Source organism: Tetrao urogallus, assembly GCF_951394365.1.
Source record: "Tetrao urogallus genome assembly, chromosome: Z".
In the NCBI taxonomy this organism is placed as follows: domain Eukaryota; kingdom Metazoa; phylum Chordata; class Aves; order Galliformes; family Phasianidae; genus Tetrao; species Tetrao urogallus.
This window is the reverse complement of record NC_136816.1, coordinates 49,742,743-49,765,329: the sequence shown is the minus strand read 5'-3', so window position 1 is coordinate 49,765,329 and position 22,587 is coordinate 49,742,743. Positions and strand designations below refer to the sequence as shown.

Genomic DNA, 22,587 nt, shown 5'->3' with positions numbered 1-22,587 from the left:
CAGCAAGGGGGCTGCAGTGATGGCCTCTGTGAGCAAAGCCCAGCAGCTGCCCCATGTCAGATCTCAGCCAACTCTAGCTGCTCCAACAAGGATTCACCACTGCCAGAGCTGAGCCATGAGTGACACTGGGTGTGCTCTAGGAGAGCCACGGTTAAGAAAGGGGAAAACTGCCAACGGCAGCTGGGAGAGAGGAGTAAGAAATGTGAGAGAAACAGCCCTGCAGCCACCAGGGTCAGCGCAGAAAAAGGGCAGAAGTTGCTCCAGGAGTGGTAGAAGAGGATGAATGGGAGGAAGGTGTTTGTGGATTGCTTTTAATTCTCACTGCTCCCGTCTGTCAGCTACAGCCAACACATTACACTAACCTTACTTTCACTGAGTTTGTTTGCCCATTCATTTGTGATCTCCCTGCCCTTATCTAAAGCCGTGCCCTGTTTCCATCATATTTTCACTCTCTGTTCTGCTGAGGAGTGAGAAGAGTGAGAAGTCAGCATGGAGGTGCTGAGCTGCCTATGAGTGTGAAACTACCACATGCCCTACTGTGAAAAGCTTTTTTTCTGTTCCAACCTGAACTAAAACACAGCACTAAATAGCTCTAGGTTACTACATAAGCAAACATGAGAAAGAACAACATATTTTAAATCTTCTCCTAAAGGTGAGGAAACACAGCTAATCTCTATTGTGTTTGTTCTTAATAAAGAGAACACCAAACTACATAAAATTCTTTAAAGAGCAATTCAGACATAACACATCACAATCTTCTTTACAGAAACACAATTGTCAGTTCAGCTATAAGAACAGTTTCCACAAAGATGTTATACATTATGCTACAGCTGAATAATTTGAAAGTCTTGGACCACAAACTGAATCAGTGGAAAAAATGTCAGTGGAAAAAATGTATATATATAAATGAATGATGTTTGATTTCAGTAGACCTCTATGGGCCTCTGTATATGCCTTGCTTCCTTTTCTTGGCTGGCTATTTAAAAAAAGTAACTGCAAACTAACAGTGACTTCTAGGGATCAAATGCATTTCAAAGAGCAGGAATCCAGTTCTTCACCAAGCCTTTCAACCATATGCCAAACAACTTTGTTTTTTGAACACTATCAAATGGATACAATAAAGTCACACTTGTGCAAACTTTACTTTTTCAGTTCTGAACTTACAAATCTTACTGCACTGAAATTCTCCTAATTAATTTTGGAAACTAAAATCCTATGGATGCAGCCATATAGTTTATTTAAATATATGACTTACACAACAGCCAAATTAAGTGTGACAGCTTGTTTACTGTGGGTTCCTGCCCTATGGGAGCTTTCAGACACAGCACATTAAGCAGGACATCAAACTAACAAGCCATGAAACAAACAGCACTAAATATTGGTATACTTTATATTTTTGGTTAACAAGAATTGCAACATTTACAGATTTCACTAGCCAAATTTTAAACATAACAGTAAAGAAGCCAAGCAGATAGGTGTACAAAATACTACAGCTTAACAGACTGCCTCTGTTTTATTTAATGTCACCTATGGCTCAGCTGCCAACAGGCAAGAACCTCTGTGAAATTCAATTTTACATCTCTGTGTTTGCAGCTTAAATAAATCACCTGTACATTTCAGGAAATACTCTATTTCCTTTTATTGTAAAAAGTTCACTGGTTTTCTGTTTCTCAAAGTTAAAACTTAGTTCTCCGAATCACAATGCAATTCTTTAGTTGAACAATCCATATACACATTAAAGCAAAAGAAATAGATATTTTGGAAAAAAAACTCATCATGAAGAATAAAAAAAATCAACATAAAGCTGTTAACACTTACACTAACTTAATCCATTATGCCGTTTTTTATATTCTTGAAACCTGTGCTATCGCATGACCATGAATGGAAGATACTTTTCTAAACATACCTCTTGATCCGTGAAGATCTCAATGAAGTTCTGGAAGGAGAAGGATCCTGACTGAAGGATGAGCTCTCCTGTGTTTTCAAAACACTGTCCAGTTAGTACAAGGAGCTTGTGTCTTGCAGCATCTGTAATCATCAAACGCACCTAGAGTGAAGGAAAGAAACAGATCAACAATGGGAGCTACCATGTGTTTCTCCATTCCTCTGAGAAAGTTCTGTTCACCTCACTTAATTTAACACATGTTTCAGAGCACTATTCCAGGACTGCTGAAATATTATCGTTACAGATCTGCTAACAAAAGACAATGAGAGAGGAGCAAAAGAAGGCGTAAGAAGTGATTAGGCAGAATCAAACTAAAGACATGAGAAAAAAAGCAGGGAGCAGACGAGAATAAAATCCAAATGATAAGTAATATTTTCAATTAACATTCTTTGTATAACTCTTAGTAAATTTTAATAGCACAGTATTGGGATAGCCTTTGATAACTGTCTCCCATGTACTAATGAGGAACAACTACACTTTGTTTTGGAAGGCCATTCTTTTTAACCCTCTGTACAGCAGAATTTCAAGTTTGGTAATTCCTCTGTTCAAGGAGAATTAATATAAAACAGAGTAGTGATTCCAGAATATGACTATTCAGATATTAAACTAAATGAAAAGAGCCCATCTGAAACAATTATGCATGTAGATATTGCATCCAAACTCCATCTCCATGGAGATGACATAATCAGCTCAGCACTCCCAACAAGCCATTCTTTCAAATTCATATACTGACTGTTAAGCAATCAGTTATTCTGAATAATGCCCTCTCACGCCAGGGAGGCTGAGCCAGGAAGTCCTGATCTAAATCTCTGCTAAACAGCTCATGTTTTCAGTACAATTAGAAAAGAGACACTGAAGAGTTTCTGTCTGAAAGAGGATGATTACCGCATCTTCACTATTTTATTAAATAAGCAACCTTGACTTTAAGCAGCAGAAAGTTTCTTTAATTAAACACAGGACTAAAGCTGGTTGATCAGTAATTGCACTAGATGATTATAAATTCAACAGTGTCCATCTGGATCAAGTCTATCTATTTCTATTTCAGAAAAGAATACAGATAAGTGCAGTGGAGTGTATGAGGTGTGCCTGAAACCCTATCTGTTTCAGTTGTATTAAAACTATGAAAGAACTGTTTTCTTGTGCTGTCTTTTCTCTCATTGCTGGCAGCAGCTCTAGGCAGTTTGCCAGCTAATGTACAAACTCACTAGCTTTCCAACAGCAAAATTATTTCCTGATTTGTGAACCAGTAATACGTGACTGTCACTTAAGTGCCCTTCAATCTATTCTATTAATTGATGGTTCTGCAGAATATATTGGTTCTGCAGAGATAAAAAACTATGGCAGGAAAAAAAGGCAAATAAATGCTTGCAGATTGCAGAGCATATCATATCATACACACAAAAGAACTTCCAGAGACACATAATTCTGTGTCTGGCTGTAATCAGGGCATTCTGAGGGACTACCAGAATTTTGTCTGCTGATTCTAAACCTTCAAAAAAAAATATTGCAAGATGATGACTCTGTTCAACTTTACCCTTGGGTGAAGTCCCAGATTGTTTAAAGAAAGTGAATGGCAAAACATAGGCTCAGCCAAAAGCAGATTACTTATGGTACAGCTGCAGGAGTATTATGGTAATGGGGCGGGGTTTTAAAAAATGAGGGAACTGTTAATAGTTTTCAGAAATTTGTTTTCTTAGGGCAGCTCTCCACTTTTGGGCTTCTCTCTTTTGTGAGGTATTTGACAGCTGACAGAACATGATAAGAGCTGCGGGCAGATCCATGCTTAAACTACCACCAGTACGCCTGTCACCAGCGTCATTAGCAGAAGTTTGTTCTAAAGTCTTTTGCTTTTATTTTTCTTTAATTGATAGATTCAATTTCCTCTTCTGATGAAGTCAGACCTCCATGGTATATCACTGTCTCCTGAACTGCAAGCTGGAAAACTTCTGATGCATGAAACTCAGTTTTCTAATTTGCCATAGTGGGCAAAGAATGTCTCTTTCAATCTTCATTGTAATTCTCCTGACTCTTTCTTATCGTCTCTTCTGGCTTTTGTCCAGTGAGACTGTTGTTTAGCCAGCCAAGGTAAATCTCAGCTTCTAACTTCTGGCTGTGACCAGCTTGGCATGATGAAAGCAAAGCAAAGATTGCCTCCCACAGTCTAGTGAAAGGAAAGAAATGGTAACCCAGCCAAATATATTCCTGAGCCAAAGGAGTAAAGCCAGAGTTCAGAAGTCATTAATTGGCCTCAGATCATGTTCTTCCATGTGGTCACTCAACAAAAGAAGACAAGCAACAGCAACAGAAACAGCATTTCCCTGCTGTTGGCAGTTCCTTCTGCACACACTTTAAAGCTTTTTATTCTGAAAGCCTGAATGTATTAAAGACAATCTTAAAAGAGCTGCTGCCCACTTGCCCTTCCTCTAATGCAATGTAAGATATTTTCACACATAATCTTGAAGTCATTTGAGTTGCCATTAACTAAGGTTGATTAGCTGGTTTTAAAAACTTTTAAAACTTAATAAATTTCATTTGCTTCAGTGTGTTTCTTCCTGTTGTAAAAAAACAGATTTTTTTACAAAGTACTGAAAGTAGAGCCACTACATTTCTCCAAAGGAATCATACTATGTCAGTGTTTCCCAGCACCAGCAAGCACTACAATTATGCCTGTTTTTCCAACCTTCAATCTCACTAGACAAATTTCTCAGTTTTGTCTTCAAACTCCCTGCTTAGTTCTTCAGCTCTAGTAAGTTTATGAGGAACTGGCACTATCAAGAGTCCAAAGATCACGTCACATGCTCTCTAAAGGACAGAACATATGGATCATATTAGAGTCACCACTACACAGGCTGAGGTCTTCTGAGACTTAAATTTGTCTCAGGGCACCTGGTTTCTTTTCAGGCATTTATTTTTTTTTTAAGTAAAGTAGATGTCCAGAGATATCAACAGTAGAAGAACAGAAGAAAAACAGATGTAGTTTCATCACTGGTGCTTCCCCTTCTCAGGAAGGGAAGTTGGTGCATTATGAGGAAAGGAGTGCTAGAATCAGAGATCTGCTTCTGTCTTGCATCTTTGATGTCTTACCAGTAGTCCAGGAAACTAGAAAGAAAATCAAGGGAAGGCTGATAATGTTTATGGTATTTACTCCTAAAATGTTTTCATCTACAGCTAGGATCTGCTCTCACCCTGCCAACCTAACAGAGCTTTTACAACCCACCTAGTGAAATATTTCTGAGTGACTTACCTCGGTACTGACTGCTTCATCCGAGGGATTGATCAGGACTACGGTTTCTAAGACATCACTTCTGTGGTGAAGAATTTTCTGACCTACAAGCAAAGAAAGAAATATAAAAAAAAGAAACTAAATTAAATAAGCCATGCACCAAGGTTCAAACCAGTTCTTTACCTGAGCAAGCTATATATTCTTTGTGACAGCTCCCTGGCTCCCCACAGCCACAGACACTGCACAGGCTCATGTTCTCAGAAACATTAATGGCATGGGGTTCCATGGGCCAGAATCTCCAGAAAATTCAAGGTAATGGGAATACATTGGCAGTAGTGGTTGTTGTGCCTTTACCATGTTACTCACCCTGGTGCCACTGAGCTGGTGTGATCAGGGACTGCCGTAACTATCACCAGCAGAGCACCTGAGCCCATGTTCTCAAGGACATAACCACCACAAATACAGTTGAGACTACACAGTCCCAAGTGGATTTAATCGAGCTTTCCCAGGAACTATGAGCAGCTCAGTTGTGGCAGCAGAGAAGTCAGCACAGGCTGCAAACTTCTCTTGCGAGGAGGAAAGTGAATATTTGTGCCACACATCAGTACTACTCACCAAGCACAGTTGGTGAGGTGACGTGAGCAGAGCAGTCCAGGGGCTGTCTCCATTCCACTCTGCCAGCAGCACATCAAGCAGACCCCAGCCTCCCCAGCTGCACCAAACTAACCAGGTTCATTAAAGCGGGCAACCAGCCCAACAAAACTCCCTTTTCAGCCTTTTCCCTAAAGTTCTGTAGCACTGGGACACACACAAAAAAATCCCTGACAGGATGGTCTGACACTTGCCATGCTGCCCTGCCATAGTGCTTCATCTTCCCTCTTGCAAAAACTTTAACAAGCAATGTTAGGCAACAAGAGTGAACAGACGTGCAAAATAACATCTAGCTCCTGGATGAATAACGTCTGGACAGTCTTGCTGCACTGCACAGCCTGCTGGCGTTGGTACTTAGAAGTTAGTTTGTCTGTGTGTTTAATAGTGATATTCATCTGACTGTGAGTGGATGCCAAAGAAACACAACAGAACTCTTGACATTTTTTTTCTTATGGTAATTGGCAAACCCTTATCAGCATCTCTTTCTGTGAGAACTGTAGTGAGATTAATTAGCAGCTGTTTTGTCATTCAGAAATCCAGACTGGTAATTAGTTCAAAACCAGAATAGCTTTCCCTTCCAAGCAAACCACTCAGCATAATATTAATTAATTAAAATAATTAATTGTGCTTAGAAGGACGTAGGGGGGGAACAAAACAAGTCACCTATTTGCCAACTTAGAAAAACTCCCCTGTAAAGAGATTTGAAATAACAAGTGCAAGAACAGTGATGGTGAAAAGGGCTCTGCATTCCTGAAAGCACAAGAGCAGCAAGGCAGTCTGAGAGGGTGGGTCACCAGCCTTTCCCACACAGCCCTGCCCCTGCCTTTGCTTGTCCTGCACCCTCCTCCTCCTCACCCTGAGCTCAACAAGGTCTCTATTCACTGCATCTTCTGCTGTTGCTCTGGTGAAGCTCTGCATTTATAAGCATAACAACTTGCAATCTAACGATAGAAAGGAAAAGAAAAAAAAGAAAGAAAGAACGCTCTTGATTAAAATGTGAAATGGGGTTACTGCTTACTTTCTTTTGCTTGATAGTGCCTAAAGATTTGTGGATAAAAATCAAATCCATTTAAAGAAACCTACTTTTCTTAGGGCTTGTGGCCTTGCATGTACTAATTTGAAAGAAGGAGACAGACCTTATGGAAGGGGAGGTCTTCCTCTGCAGCATCCGTTCTAGCATTAGCCTTTGTAATTCAATTTATTTTAATAGGTCTGCTTCCTTGCCTAACAGGAATGCATACATAAAGTTACATTCAATAAAACATCCAGCTGGCTCTGTTACCACAGACTCCTTCAGAATACACCCTTTGATCAGATGTTTTAGTTACTACTAGTCTACTACTAGATACAGGCTTCTGTCAAATGGAGAGATTTAACAGTTTGTTGAATCTACTCTTTAACGTTGGGAAGGAAACAAAAGAAACTGTCACCCTCTAGCTGCCACAGAAATTTCTCATGTTACAGCTGATGACACAGAACACACACTTTGCTTCAGGCCAAACTAAGTCTCATATATGATTAGATGTTAACATATTAAATGTAGCTGGAAAAGAAATGCATTCAGCCACATGCAAAGTTAGACAAAGATAGTGTACACCACACTCAACATGATGACTTGGGGCTTCACTGACATGGCTCCAAGCTACCTCTGTAGATGGGACAAAACAGACCTGAGGAGCCAAATTGCTTGCTGACCACCACTGTTGGTGGTTACTTACTGCAACTTACTGAATTATAGATGGAGTGGGAGAACTGAGGATGTGCGCAGAAGATCTGGGGTTGCTCTAAATTAACTCTACTGATTTTTACAGCCTATCTCTACCCTTATGTTGGAATGGTTTTGTGACACGATAGAGAAGAAGGGAAGAAGTTTCTAGATTGCACAGTAGTGGTTGGGTATCCAGATTTTATACACCTTTAGTTTCTGGAAGGCAAGACAAAATCCTATCTAAAGATTCAGGAAATAAACATTAATTCTCTTCAGAAGAAATTTAAGTTTCTGTTCATCATTAATTTTAGTAATTTAAGCTTTACATTGAAAATATATATGAATCGAGTCATGGAAGCTGTCTGATTCAGAATCGGTGCAATAGAGTAGAGAAGTAAACAGCACATGACAGTTACTTCATCCCAGAATCATCCCAGTTCCTATGGCCATGGGATCTCACAGATCATTGCTTGACCAAATACTGATGATATCTATACTAGGATTATTGACATCAGTCTTGCTTCTAGGGAAGTGACTCAACAGGCTTCTAACTTGGTCTTTTCAGGCCAATCAAGCAGCATGATTGCAGGACCCACTTTTAACAGGGATTATACTGCAATTAATTTTGTGCGGCTTCAGGTCCCTTTGAAGCAAGGACCACTACTGACAGTCTTCTCTTCTCTGGCTTTGACTGTGCAACACCAGCCCATGGGGATGCATACTCTAGGCAAAATGCTACTCAACAGAATAGTTCCCATCAGCCCTACCCACAATGAGGATGGACGCAAGCACTCCCTCACTCCCACCATGGCTTGGGAATGCTATCAAATCCTGTAAAATTCAGAACAACTCATCCATAGAGAAAGCAGAAAAATCTCTTCTGTGGTGATTCTTGGAGAAAGTGCAACGGGAGAACACCTTCTCTCCACAGACAACCATCATTTCGTGCCTGAACTAACATTCAGATGCAACTCTTCAGCAACCTTTAACGTCTTTTCTATTTCATCGTAAAAAACTTCAAAGTATTGTTTGTCTTTCGTATTAACAGTATATTATGCCAGTTACTACCCTGGTGGCATTAGCAGATGGCACAGCTTGCAAGGATTCCCAGTGAAACCTCTCACAAGTCTTAAGTAGACACTGAACTCTTTGCAGCTGGAAACGTTTAGTGCTTTGTGATTGCAAATAGCAGCAATGCCCACAATTCCCTAGCTGCTTGCCTCTTGTGGAATAACTTCCGTACAATGACGGGAGGAAAAATCCTTTGAAATGAACCATGAAACATTCATTTCTAGAGTTCTTGAGAAGACATCTTAACAGAAAAATTCTGAAGAAGAGACATTTTCCCAACCAGGCAATACTGCGTTTGAGAAGCAGCAATGTGTAAAATTTTTCCTCAACGTTTCTGAGTACAGATGGCAGAACAGGTTGGTATATTTTAGTTCCTATTCAGGATAAAATCCTGTTTATTGTTATTAGAGACACAGTTACTTCTTAAAAGCTTTACCCAATGGCTTTATGTCCATGTTAAACAAGAGCTGATGACTGAAAGATATTACTAGGTAAGGATTTTATATATGTGAATGTATAAAGCTTCAAGGCAGGCTTGTCTGAAGCACTAAGATCAAAGCATGGGCAAGTGAGACACTTTTTTAATATTTATTTTATAGAAGAAAATATACAAGGAAAAAAAAAAAACAACAAAAAAAACCAACATGTAAAACAGGTAAAAACTGAAGTAACAAAAAGCCTGAGGCATACAACAAGATGTCAGTGCACAGTATTCAAGCTACTAAGATTCTGATAGAGTATCCGTGTATGCCAGTCACTTTTCTGGAAAGCAGTAACTGATGTTAAAGAGTCATCTCAGCCACCTCTGTTCAGATTTACCACACTTGATGGTATTGGGATGGTAAGGGTATTGGGAGGTTATCATATCCTTTGTATGTGATCCATTTAAGGTAATAAATTACTTTTGAGGTTTTTGCCTAGCAAACAATAGTGCAATAGCCGTTTTCAGTAAGTTCAAACTGCTAGTTGTTTCACTTTATTTTCCAGTGAGATTTCAAAAAGGTCATGATAACCTTGCAGTCAGCATGGTCGCTTTGTGTTGTTAATAAGGCATTCGGAGTTCCAAATCACTGGTCATCTAGTGGCTGCTATTTCCTATACTAACTGAATAAATCCATTTTTCTTGTTTTCAATATAGAGATCAACAGGCATAAATTAAAAAATAGCTCTGTAATTGTGATCAGCCCCTAAACCTTCTGGCTGCCAACCTGAATGCATGATGTTGCAGGAATTCCAGATCAAGGAAAAAAGAAGGACCTGCTTTACAGCAGAGTAGCAGTTATTTGAAGAAATCTTGCATAAATGATATGCACCATTCCATTCACCTTCTCACTTGAGATGGGGTCACCAGAGTACTTTACTGCTGACCTGAACTGCAAGCTACTTAAACAGGTACTAAACAGAGGGTTTTGCAGAGCTGACAAAACAAATTCTGATGTAAAAATTTGGAGTTCTCTATCTGCAAGAATAGGATTCATAGACTTGATAGATAAATGGTTGCATGAAGTCGAGGCACTGGACTATGGGAACAGAACTTCAGAAAGAGCCCTGTAGGTAATGCAGGGTGTGGGAGGACTGACCAGTCTGTCTCACAATTAGCTGACAGGATGGGATGAGCCAAAACAGGCATAACTCTGTTTAAGTCAAAGAAGAAGATTCATTGCCACCCATGCTCAGTGTAACCTAATGACTTCTTACATTTAAGTGGATGCGAAGAAGAAACAATCGTTTTTACTAGCAAGAACTCTTATAGACTTGTAGGAATATCAGAGTACTTTTCTGCATGAAAATAAAATGCATTCTGGTTAGGATGCTGAACTGGCGTGACAGCTGTGAACAAAAAGTCAGTTTTACTAACATTGCTGAGCCTACTGACAGTGACGAAGATTTAGAAGAGTGACACTGACTCTAAAGTGTTACTGTTTTCCTTGTAATTATTTAAACCTGTTAGGTTAGGTTAGGCTCAGACTGAAATGTAACATGATGTACTTTTTAACAGAGAATTGCGTGTAATCTCTGCAGTTAGGCTCTTCCTGATCTGTTGCACTCTGAACTCTGCTGTGACTCTGCAAGAAGCGTGAATCCCTGCTTTACCTTCTCCTTCTAAATATAAATGGAATTCATTTTCAGGTTTCATATGCTTCAGTGCCAATTTGGTGATGGCTAAATGCCTTTCCTACTCAGTTCTAACTTGCAACGATTTATTAAGTACAAGTCCTGAGAGGCAGCATCCTGCATGTTGTTTTTAGGATCTTTAAGATCACTTCTATGTGATGAAATAAGACTAGTTAGATAATTTCATCTTAGTTCTTGGATGTGTCTTCATCCATCAGATTTCATTTGAGTTTATACTTCTACATAATAATACTGTCTTGAACATAGAAGGCTAGACAGAAGACAAGCAGTTCCCAGTAAAAGTACATGAAGCCAGCCCACCAATCCTTGCCCAAGACTCTCAGCAGCAGTGTGGGAAAGAAAGCCAACGCCTCTGCATGAACATTCATGGCCAGGCTCATATCTTTCACATCTAACTTCAGTCTCTAATACTAGTAGACTTATGAGCTGATACATTCTTGGAGCTGCTGTGTTGCCCTACATCAAAGAGCACAGGGAACTCCACGGCTTCCACTGAAGTCTCCTGGAGTGAATTCAGTGCATTAAATCACATCTTCACGCATCTCATTGATCAGTGAACTAATTGCATCAACTCCATACACCACATATTGATTTCCTGCACTCTGTCCCAACTTTATGAGACATCTAATTTGCTGTCAAACTGCAGTCATTCATCAAGCAGAAGCGAACTGCTGGCCTTTCACTCCCCTCTGGTACTGTCAGGAGCAAACTGCTACCCTCAGCTGTCATCACTCACCTTCAGAAACAGGATTTTTCTTGTAATTCTTTATGTTTTATGATTTCAGGGCACTAATGATGACTGCTAATGTGCTAAAAACTTCTTCTGAACATGGAGATATTAAAATAAGTAATGTGAGACAAGTTGAAGCAAATCAGCCTAGAGCACAACAAGTAAAAGTTTATGCATTACATTTTTAATGCCTACATAAAAAAGTTTACTTGACAAAAAGAGGACATATCACAGAAATGTAGTTAAGTCACTTACAGTTTTCATTACTCATTTCACTGAGGCTGTGAGTGAAACTAGAATCAAAGATAGCTCAATAAAATCAGAGCCAAAGAGAATAAGAATACAGCTCCTGTTTACATACTGCATTTGCAACAGTAGTGGAGCCCCATGCTCCTGATAAATGAGTTCACCCTTGACTTTGCTTAAGGAAGAATATAACCTGTAGTCAGTCAGCAGCAGCACCAATCTGTTCAATGAATTCACCTGCAAGTTAGTCTTCTAGCACTAAAATTTGCTAGCCACAGGGAAAAAGACCAGACATTTTGTGAAGTAAGCATCTTATCCTTGCCAATTCTAACCAACAGTTAAAGAACACTGAAATATTTTGAGAAGTAGTTGCAAAGATATTCTTTTGCCTCAAACTTCAGTCTCTAATACTTGTAGACTTATGAGCTGAGACGTTCTGAGCTGAGACATGAGTGTTTGCCTTTACTCACTGGAATCCTTCTTTCATTACAAGACATTCCTTATCCATTCTAGGATAACAAAATATTGACAGAGACTAAAATTCCATATTTCCAGAGGAACTACCTAGTATCCCAACCAATTGCTGCAGAGATACCAGGCTTCTGAGAGCAGTCTTTGCTTTCTCTTTTGAGGTTCAGCTGTTGCTACAGGCAGACATGGCTGCTCCTGAGCTCTGGCACTTCTGTACTTTCGTGGATCAGGATCATTTACAGTCCAGTAGGTGGGTAAAGATCAAATCCCAGAAGCCCTGTCCAACACTATTTGGACACATTCAGTGTGTAAATTCAGTGAGACAACTGCAAGCAAAGGTCATAAATCCAAACTGGCATGCTATAGAATTATGTTTTGTAGACAGGCGAGTGCAGCTTTGTGACTCTACTGCAAGAAATGGTGCCCTATAATTGCAGGAACAAAAGAGGTGTTTAAAGAGCACTGCAGTTTTGTATCTGGGCAAAAAGAAAAGGAAGAGCAACCAGGAACTATGGAGGGGGCGTGGCTGCAGAACAAAGGAAGGCATGAGGACAATTGCAAGCATTAGTCTGGTCACTACAAATTGCATTAGCCCTGAAAACGCACAGCCCAGTGCGGAACCAGACTCTCTGTGGGGCCTGAGCTGTGGTCTGTGCTACGGCACTGTGGTGTGCTGGTGCCTGTTGTATCCAGGCTGCAGAAATCCAGCTTCTTCAATATAGAGGAATATATATTTTAGGAAAAAAAAAATATTCCCAGAAAGAGTGGTAAGGCATGGGAACAGCCTGCCCATGGAAATGGTAGAGTCCCTGGAGGTGTTCAAGAACCGTGAGGATGTGGTAATGAGGGACGTGGTTAGTGGTCAGGGTGGGGATGGGTTGACAGTTGAACTTGAAGACCTTACTGGTCTTCTCCAACCTTCATGATTCTATGACTCTGTGAATGGCCAGGCTGTGCAATGTCTCTGATCAAGTGAATTCCCTTGTTCAATAGCGTGGCTGTACTCTGTGCTTTTGAGAAGGCACCTCATGCCATGCCATGTCATTCCATCTGAAGTTTTTGATAGCAAATGGCAATCCCTTGAAGTCATCCTCCTCAATCCTCCTCAAGGATTGCACCTGCAAACTCATGAGAGGTTTCGGCAACAACTGGAACACCAGCACTCATCAACATAAAAATATGCATAGGCAGCTTTCTGTCTTATTCTTAAACTGTTTTGCTTTTTTATATAAATCACATATTATTTCATTTTCAAGGCAATAAGTAGCACTTACTAATGCTTCATATAAATAAAACACAAAGTATTTGTGATTCACTTCCTGAATGACTTCCTGAATGGCTTCCTGAAACGCACATTTTAATCTTATTTTGGAATATTTCCATATATTGGCTTCAGAAAATAGAAATCAAATTTGTCTTTTGAACACATCTGGTAGATATGACAACATTTTAACTCCATTAAATAGAGATAAGGAAACCTTTTTCAAGGTCATACAGAAACAAAAACCCAAATCTTTAGAAGCCAGGCAGAATCCTTGGCTACACAATCTTTTTGGTTCTGCTGGGTACATCAGTGTGTTGTTATGCATTATAAAATACCAAATACTTAAAAAGCTATGCATAATTACTATTTTTTAGCAGACCTCGTAAGTCGCCGTTAACTACTTTCCACAGCTGAAATTCTTCCATAAACCATTTCCCTGGCTATTAAGATATTATTTGATGAATAATAGCTTTATCACTCCAGACATTGGAACTCTAGCTACAAATGGCAGCAGAAAAGAGAAAACAGCATCTCCTGAAGTTAGCGAGAGATTTGGCAGGGAATATCTAGCAAAACCATATGAATTTAATCTTTTCCTCTCTTAGAATTTGTACCTCATAAACTTGATACAAGCAGGCTGGCAAAAATGTAAGCAGTGGTCTTGAGTTACATATTTCCATTACAAGTAGTAATCTTAAAAAGCTGTCAGCAGCTGGTTAGAAAGTTAATGACATGCATACTATAGTCAACCCTATACAACAATGTAGGCAGCAATCTTTTCATTGACTCATATTAATCTCCCTCCTGCCCTTAAATTGTAAAAGCAGCAAGGGCAGCTCTGAGATACACTGCAGAACTGATGAGTAGATCTGGAGCTTTAGTTTTCAGCTGCGCAGCACATTGCTCTGGTACTGCATAGCAATTGGCAGCAAGACACCGACTGGAGACTGCAGTGGTGCAGAGAGCTGACTCATCATCCTGAAGGTCACAAAAAGTCCGCATTCAAGCCTGCCTCTGGGAGCACTACTAGCCAGAGAAAAGAGAACTGTACATCAGATCTGTTCCAGAAACAATCTTTTCTGTCTACAGTGAAGGACATTTCTTCTTCTACCACCAGAAATTACCCTGGGCCCAAAAACCAAAACAACCATGAGCAGAGTAGTTGATTTCCCAGTGTAATTGCTTCTGCAATAATTGCAACAATGTGATTTTTAACTTTGCTGAGATATTCAGAAAAGGAACCTCTCCTTCACATCCTAGGTTGCAGTATCTGTCAAACAGCCAAAGAGAATCTTATTTGGAAAAAAATACAACTTCTTTCTCAATACCTCTGTGGCTCATTACCTCACTCTCTGGAGTTTACCAAGCAGCGCCATGTATCGTAATTCATGGGAACAGTTAGAAGTGTATGTACTCTTTTGCTACAGTGACACCCAGTATACACACAGCATTACAAACAAAACCAAATGCTAGGCTGTTAAGAATGCTGAGCAAATTTGTGCATCAAATGGAAACTGACTGCAGCTGTTTCCAATGAATGCCTTTAAGGAAAAAAAAAAAAAAAAAAAAAAAAAAAAAAAGCATCAGATTAATTTTAACAGCTTCTTAAAATAAAGCATGATTGCGCCGATCTTTTATTAAACAACATGGTGTCTAACACAAATCCAAGTGAAATCAATAGGAAAATTGCCAATGAGCTGAATGAAAACTGGAAGAATTTCTCTAATTTTAAATGCATACTGCTGAAAACAAGACAGGAAATGTCAGCATTATGTTTCTCCTTAACGGAATTTAAGCAAGTAGCCAAGATCCTTGTATTAAAAATAAATAAAAACCTGTAAAATGTACTCTACTGCCCTTCTAATATCATTGTTGCTAAACCCTCTTTTTAATATTCTTTCAATTTTACTTCCCTGTCCTGCAGTGCTGGGCTGTGCCTTTTTGCCCACATCATCCTGACTACTAGAGAAGGGAAATTTTTCAGCAGTTCCTTCCTCTTCTGTGCAGCACTATGTGCAGAAGCTTGCTTGAACTTCTCCACAGCTCCCAGCTTCATGTGGAAAATGGAGCACAGCAACACTTGGGAGGAGCTCTCATATGCAAAGCATGCAGCAAAAGGATGCAAATAAAAATGAATATTTCAGAAAATGAAATCATTTCAGTAATCTGTCTTTTCTCTTCTCAGACGTATTTACCTGAACAAATTTTTAGTCTTTCTCCTTTCTGCAGTTTGATCATTTCAGAAGGTCTCTGTTAACGTTACCAAATTGCTTTAGCTTACTAATGGGCTTTAGTCACTATGGCAGCTGAGGCCAAACACATCACTGCAGTTAAAATCCTCTAGGGAATATTTCTTGTCTTGGGGTCATTACTGCAAATGCAACTTCGTTTTAAGTTCATCAGCTGTCTACGTGAAAAGTCAAACAATTCTTAAGACAAGGTATAGGGGTTTTGTATGTGGGGAATCCATTTCTTCCTTCAAAGAGATTTTCTTTGATGTGTATTTATTACAGAATTATTCTCAGTCTGTATATAATTTCTATCCTTCCTCCTATTTCAGTTGAGGGAATTTCAATGGTGTGGCAGTCCATGAATAATGAGTGACAGATCTGTTTGCAAGCACTAAGGGCTGTTGAAGCAAACTTGGCACTCCAGACCAGACACTTAATTTCTAAATATTTCTAAAATAATATTATTTATGGCTGAATCTACCTCGAGCTTGCCAATCAAATTTTTTTTAGAAAACAAATACCAGTTTGCAACCTACTCTTGATACTTTTGCTGTAATACTTCTTACGTAAAATAATAATTCTACATTGCTTGCCAAAATAATTCCCTAAACATAATTTATGTAATGATGCTCTTTGAAAGGACATTATGTTCTGGTGAAGTTCCTCTTTTACATGTAATGTTATTGATTGCTGTTTTCAGAACAAATCACAGAATTGTAACAGCTGTGTTACAGAAGAAAAGTTGTATTTTTGAATGCTCGATTTTACTTTTATGAGTTATAGAATTTCTAAGTCTGTCAAACATACATTGTTACTATCTACTAATTTACCAGCTGCGGAATATCCCTGAGCCTCTGCAAACACTGTAAAACATAACTAGATGCCCCATTTCTAAGCCCTTAATGAGAACTGGGTTTAAGCTTTTCCCTCGGCAACCATCCAGATTCTCAGCTCTATGGGAAAACTTGCCCAAAGCTTTTATTTTGCTTTGCATGTAGTCAGCGGGAAACGAAAGAAGGAAAGAAAACAGAAAGAAAAATAAAACACGCAAATAATCAAACCACCATGGAGATAAACAGTGTTACTAATCAGTTTCTGAGTTCAAATTCACCATGATATTCTAGTAGCATAAGGTCTTCTGGTTTGAAAGTGGAAGGCAACTGCTTTACTCCAAGACAGAGATCTCATTCTTCCAAATGGGAGACTCAGTTGAAAGCCTCAAAACACCTTAATTCTCTGATTCTTTACTGGATGTGTGCATCTAGTTCATCAGCACGACAGTCTTATACAAATTGCAAATGTAATACGAAATAAATTACCTCTGTATACAACACAGTCAAGTACTATGAATTACAAATTTTTATAAAGAAGGAAATGAGAAAGCACACCTGCTAGCAATGTGTTTCAACACAATGTGAAAATTCTTTTTGCTTTCCTTTCTGTAATTAAAACAAGGCATAAAGTAGTCCCTCCAGTATTTGCCCTTGCATTAACCAATGATGTGCAATGATTCAACCAGTTGAAACATAATACAACACACACACAAAAAAATAATCCAACAATGCTATCCTGTGATTGGAATATCGAAAACAAGTAGAGAGGGAAAAAAGCAATATTTTCAGGAAATATGATCCCCTATTATCTTGAAAAATCTGTGTCTTTTAATACCTGAAATTAAAAAACAAAATCACAACACAATTGCAATAATTATTGCTGTAATCTGCAGTATCATAAGCAATACATGAACAATGGAGACAGCTCATATCCACTGGCATGGTACAAAGAAAAGATAATTCTTATCAGAGGGGCTTGGAAATCAGAAATCAATGAACCTGTAAGTATGACAATAAAAGCTGGCCATTCTATGACAAAAGGGGCAGACTCCAGAGGCTAATAAGAAGTCCAGCTTGAATTTTAGCTTTTCTTTCTTTTTTTCTTTTCTCTCTCTGTTTATTCTCTCTGCGCCACATTAAATATGGAAGAAAAACTAAAATAAATAAATAAATAAATAAGGTAAAAATAAAAGTGAAGAATAGACCTGCTTCTGAAAACACATAATTTAATTTTCAAGCAAGCAAAGGCTCACCCTGTGGTGTAAAACAAAACAAAAAAAAAGAATTAAATATGAGCTCTACCCTAGGTTCCAACCCTTGCAGCTAAGTCTTCCTGCCTCTTCCTAAATCTTCATTGTTATTTAGGAATCTCTAATCACCCTTTATGCCTCAAAAATACAAATCTCTGAAAATACTTAATAATTTCACCCACTGGGAACAGTCGTCCAATTTCGGTCTGGTTCTTTGTGGAACTGTTAGAAACCTTTAGCATACCATGACTCATTAAACTTTAAGATCTATTCTTCCTTTTATGTGCATGCTTAACACCTATTAATGGCCATGGGAGTTATGTGCACATAACAATGAAAGATTAAACTCTTCGTTGTTTAAGATGTGGTGATCAAACACAGCGCTGCTTTAGGAAAAACCTCAAGGATATTGCAAGTACTATGCAGAGTAAATCTCATTACACACTGCTAATAGCATTTGTGGCAGTGTGTGCTCCTTAAATCAACCATAGGTGACCACCTGGTGCCCTGTAGCTGGAAGGCTGTTCCCTCAACACATGGACCGACTGGTCTCTGCCAAGGAGATTAATCTGTAAGCTGCTATGATTCTATTCTCCTGACACTTTCTCCCCCACTGAGAACAACATGTGTTTTATTTTCAGTTTGAATATTTGAAACTGAAGTATGGAGCGTTTTAAATTATGTTTATTTGTAGGTAGTTAAAACATTATTGTTCTGTTGAGGCGAGATGGAGAGCATGGATTCAAATACAGAGATGTTAACTTGGGAATGAGCATATTGTGATGCTTTTCACTGCAGTCTTCACACAGAGTGGACTTCTTGATCAGATTCACCTAGTACTTTCCAAAAGTACAGTTGCTGCAACGCTGATTTTAAATACTCTCTCAAGTACAGCAGTGAGAGAAAATAAAAGCATCTGTACAAGAGAAATGAGTACACTGAAAATCATGCGAGACATCTCTTTCATTGGTCATCACTGTCTTTTCTACAGAGGCTATCCACAGTATTATTAAATTAGCATGGAGAATTTTTTCAACTAGGTCAACAACATATACCAATTAGATCAGCAGGGTCATGCTGACTTACATCAGCTAGTGTCCTAGCACACAAATTAGTTTTCCCACAGATTTGAACAGAAAGGACAACAATAATTATGCAACCATTTGTAGGCTCCAACTAAGCAGTTAAAGCAAGTTTTATCATCCAAATTCCACAATGCCATGGAAAAAAAATGCATATATACAATGTTGGCAACCCTTGCTCTCTATTTCAAATCAAGAAATCCAGAAAAATCAAACTTTAGTGAAAGACATTTGCACTAGGCACAAGGTTAGAATTAGTTTATCTGGCTTGCATCCAGTTGCAATGATTTAGGATAACAAGCAGGGCGAGCAGTGATTATCAACTTTTTAAACAAATTTTATCTTTCTAATTCCTTTTGGCAATTAACACCAACTAGCCTTCCAGCAATGAGTTGCCAAGATGAGACTTCAAAGATAACTAGAGAAGAATAGGAATTTACACATGTATCAAAACTGAAATCTAGAGATGTCTTGGCAGAACACTATTAAAATAGCTCATCTGTTGATATCGAAATAGAGAAATGAGGGCTCCAACTATGAAGGAAACAGTGAAGAAATAAATGTTCTGTATTTTTATTTTGTATGCTTTTGTAGGTGTTTTGTATACATATGTTCCATATGGGGATCTCATGATTCACATCGACAACTTATCTAAAGTTACAGCTCTTAAACAATCTTTGGCAAATCCTAGAGATGTAAAGGTTCTATTTAAACTAATTGATTTAGAAAAAATATAGATTTTAAGATAGAGACTGTCCACTTTTTTTGTCACAAAGATCGTCCTTCTGCTCCTTTTGCTCATCTGTCTGACAGGCTGCAGGCATTGCCATCAGCTTGCGTAAACTGCCCCTGAAAATATTCTCCAGCATTCCTCACTTCTGGAGGACCTCAACTGTAGCCCTCCAGGTCATACTGTTGAATTATTTCCATGCTGAGTTTAAAACAGATAAAGCAATTGGGGAATATGAGAGGCAGAAGAAAATAAAACAGATCTTGGGAGTTTGATAACAACAGAAGATAATGTGCAGACAATCCAGAAAACATGACAAAAAATCTCAGTTTTCACATGGGTGCAAATGAGGGAGAGTAGTAAATTCGGTAGAGAGAGTAAGAAGAGTTTTACTGAAATTTTCTGAGTATAAGTAGATTAACAATAAACAACATCTTCATTTTGATATATCTAGTCTTAAAAATTCCTGCAGGGTTTCTGCCCCAAAACTCTGCAGAACCTACAGCTGCAGAAAGTGGGAATTTGGCAAGACTTCATGAGGATATTCACAAGGTTTAATACAGCGTCCTTGACAGGCACAATTGAAAGGGGACCTATTGCAAGATGTCTTCAAGAAAACCACTGGAACAATCAAGAGAAAAACATTTTCCTTATTCAACTATGATGGTTCAGTGCTGTACTGCCAAGGAATGGATATCTATGGAGTAAAAAAGACAGTCAAGTCCAAAAGTTCACTATCTTTAAGTCAGACAGGTGTTGTACCAACTCAAACTGAATGTAATTTTTATGCCATATCTGCCTGAAGGCCAATAGTGTGCATTAGGACTTCATATGTGGCATTAGGCAAGGCAACATCACCTTTGCACACAAGGTAGGATTTTACTTTGTTCTCTTAAGAACATTTCTTAACCTGTTTTCATCTGATACATAAAATGAGTCTCTTCTGCAATATTCTGCTCACACAATGATGCAGAGGATACGCTCTATAACTCACACTCCTTGTTACCACAGAGTCCAAGTTTAACTGAAGAAAACCACTCACTCCTGATTGGTGTCTGCCATTCTCATCGGAACTGTTACAGCTCTCTGCTGAAACAGTCCCTCAGCCCCTGTTTTGTAAGTACCTGGAAAAAAAAAAGTGCCCCATGATGATAAAATAACCTGTTGGGAACCATGGCTTTTCCACACAAGCCAAGTAGAATGGGCTAGTTACCACAGACTGTGACTCAACTTTTAATAGATCATTCCATAGGAAAAAAAATGTTGAATTTTAGCTAATATTCCTATACAATTCTTGGTGAGCAAGGGATAAGTAATTGTTTCTTTAAATACGTAGATTATTTATTTTACATACATTATTTATTATTATAGATTTTTCTTTTTCTTTATGCCTAAGAAAAAAAAGGTAAACATCTTTACAATTATCCTCACCAGACACTGGGACTGTGCTGCTGGGAACACTTGGTTCTTGCCCTGAAGCTGCTCATAATACTGTTACAGGAAAAAAAAAACAGAAGAAAACCTATGTTTTGGTCAGCCAGGAGTGGGGACTTAAAAAATAAATGAATGTTGAGAAGAGCAAGTATCACCTGGACACACAGTGCTTCCCACAACCTCCCCTATTTTAATACTAATTAGAGGACCCTGAGAGCCGCAATGATGAGTGCAGCTGTATGCAGGTATCAGAGAAGTGAGTAAATCTGTGTGCCCATCACCTCCAGGGAAAGGCTTGTGAATAAGAGCTATGCTTTCCAATGCTTTAAGTGATCAAAAGTGTAGGGATAAAACTGAGGTTTCAAAATAATACCTGTCTCCTTTCCCTAATATCCCTTGCATCCCTCACTGCCCACTCTTCAGCAAGATTCCAGGATTTCCAGTAACTTTCTCTTGTTCTGTTTCTCCCAAATACCATGAGACAAGTATAGATCTGCTTTTGTTTCTGATTTAGAAGGCAATGAAGTATAGGCTACTATCCACTCAAATCCTAAGCAGAGATATGGTCTGGTATGAACATTAGACCATGACAACATTTCTATATTTGACAGTAAACCTTCCATAATTATATTGGAATATATTATATTAAGGAAATATTTTCTCCTTCATATTCCAAAGAATAAAAAAGTAAAATAAGATCAAAGAATCCGAATAAATCAGCACATTTATTTGCAAACTGTCCTTGGCTTGGTGTCTGTAACACAAAAAACACAAGGTCTTTGGCATAGATCTCACTGTATACAGATTTAATCCATTTGCTGTTAGGGAATATTAAATCTTGATATGCAACTGTAAACACATCTCTGCTGTTCCCTCAGGTCACTGCATGTGGACTTACATTTTATAGATGTATCACCAAACCACAGAATGTCTGCTGTTATTTTAATATATTTATAAAATGTCCCCTGCCACTCTCTTTTGAATGCTATAAATTGATTTCATTATTTGCTCAGGGACAGTGAGAATTCAGTTAGCATTGTAATATTTCGTTTATTGCATGGAACATTCAAAAACACTTTATAACATTCCACAGTCATATCAGACAGTCCTTAAAAATCTTAAAGGCTCATTTCTATCACCAGAGTATGGGTCATTTTTCAAGCCACAAGTAGGGTATGCAGGCTATTTTTCGGGGAAGGATATATTCACAAGCATAAAATCAGTTAGGATATTTGAATTAAAGTTTAATGACACTAATGCAATTCTGTGCATTCTAGAGAAGGACTTTTTTTGCTCACATGGCTTCTCCTGTATATACCTACAAGATGGTGTTTCATTCTCACTTTACTGAAATATGGTCTATGGCTACAGTAACATACCCACATTTTCAACATTCACTCCAAACCTTACCATCCATTAAAACATTCATTGCTCATCTTAGCATTAGATAATACATCAAGCAATATGTTTAATAGAGTGACTTAAGCCTAATGAACAGAAGAACCTTTTCAGTTTATACAGCCTGTAAATTCTACACTTCCTGAATCATGGAAGATCTTAATTCTGGCTCTCAGCGATGTAT

The 22,587-nt window shown here is 38.5% G+C and overlaps 1 protein-coding gene across 5 annotated transcripts in view; it reads right to left on the bottom strand.

The window, feature by feature from the left end:
• Positions 1-22,587, bottom strand: part of MAP1B (microtubule associated protein 1B) — a gene marked incomplete at both ends in the record, with an annotated part of 61,642 nt that overhangs the window by 10,085 nt on the left and 28,970 nt on the right. For all 5 annotated transcript variants that reach the window (XM_079548183.1, XM_079548185.1, XM_079548187.1 and 2 more), the window contains 2 exons: positions 1,907-2,047; positions 5,190-5,272. In XM_079548183.1, the coding sequence (XP_079404309.1) occupies positions 1,907-2,047; positions 5,190-5,272 (224 nt within the window). The remainder of the gene's footprint in view (positions 1-1,906; positions 2,048-5,189; positions 5,273-22,587) is intronic.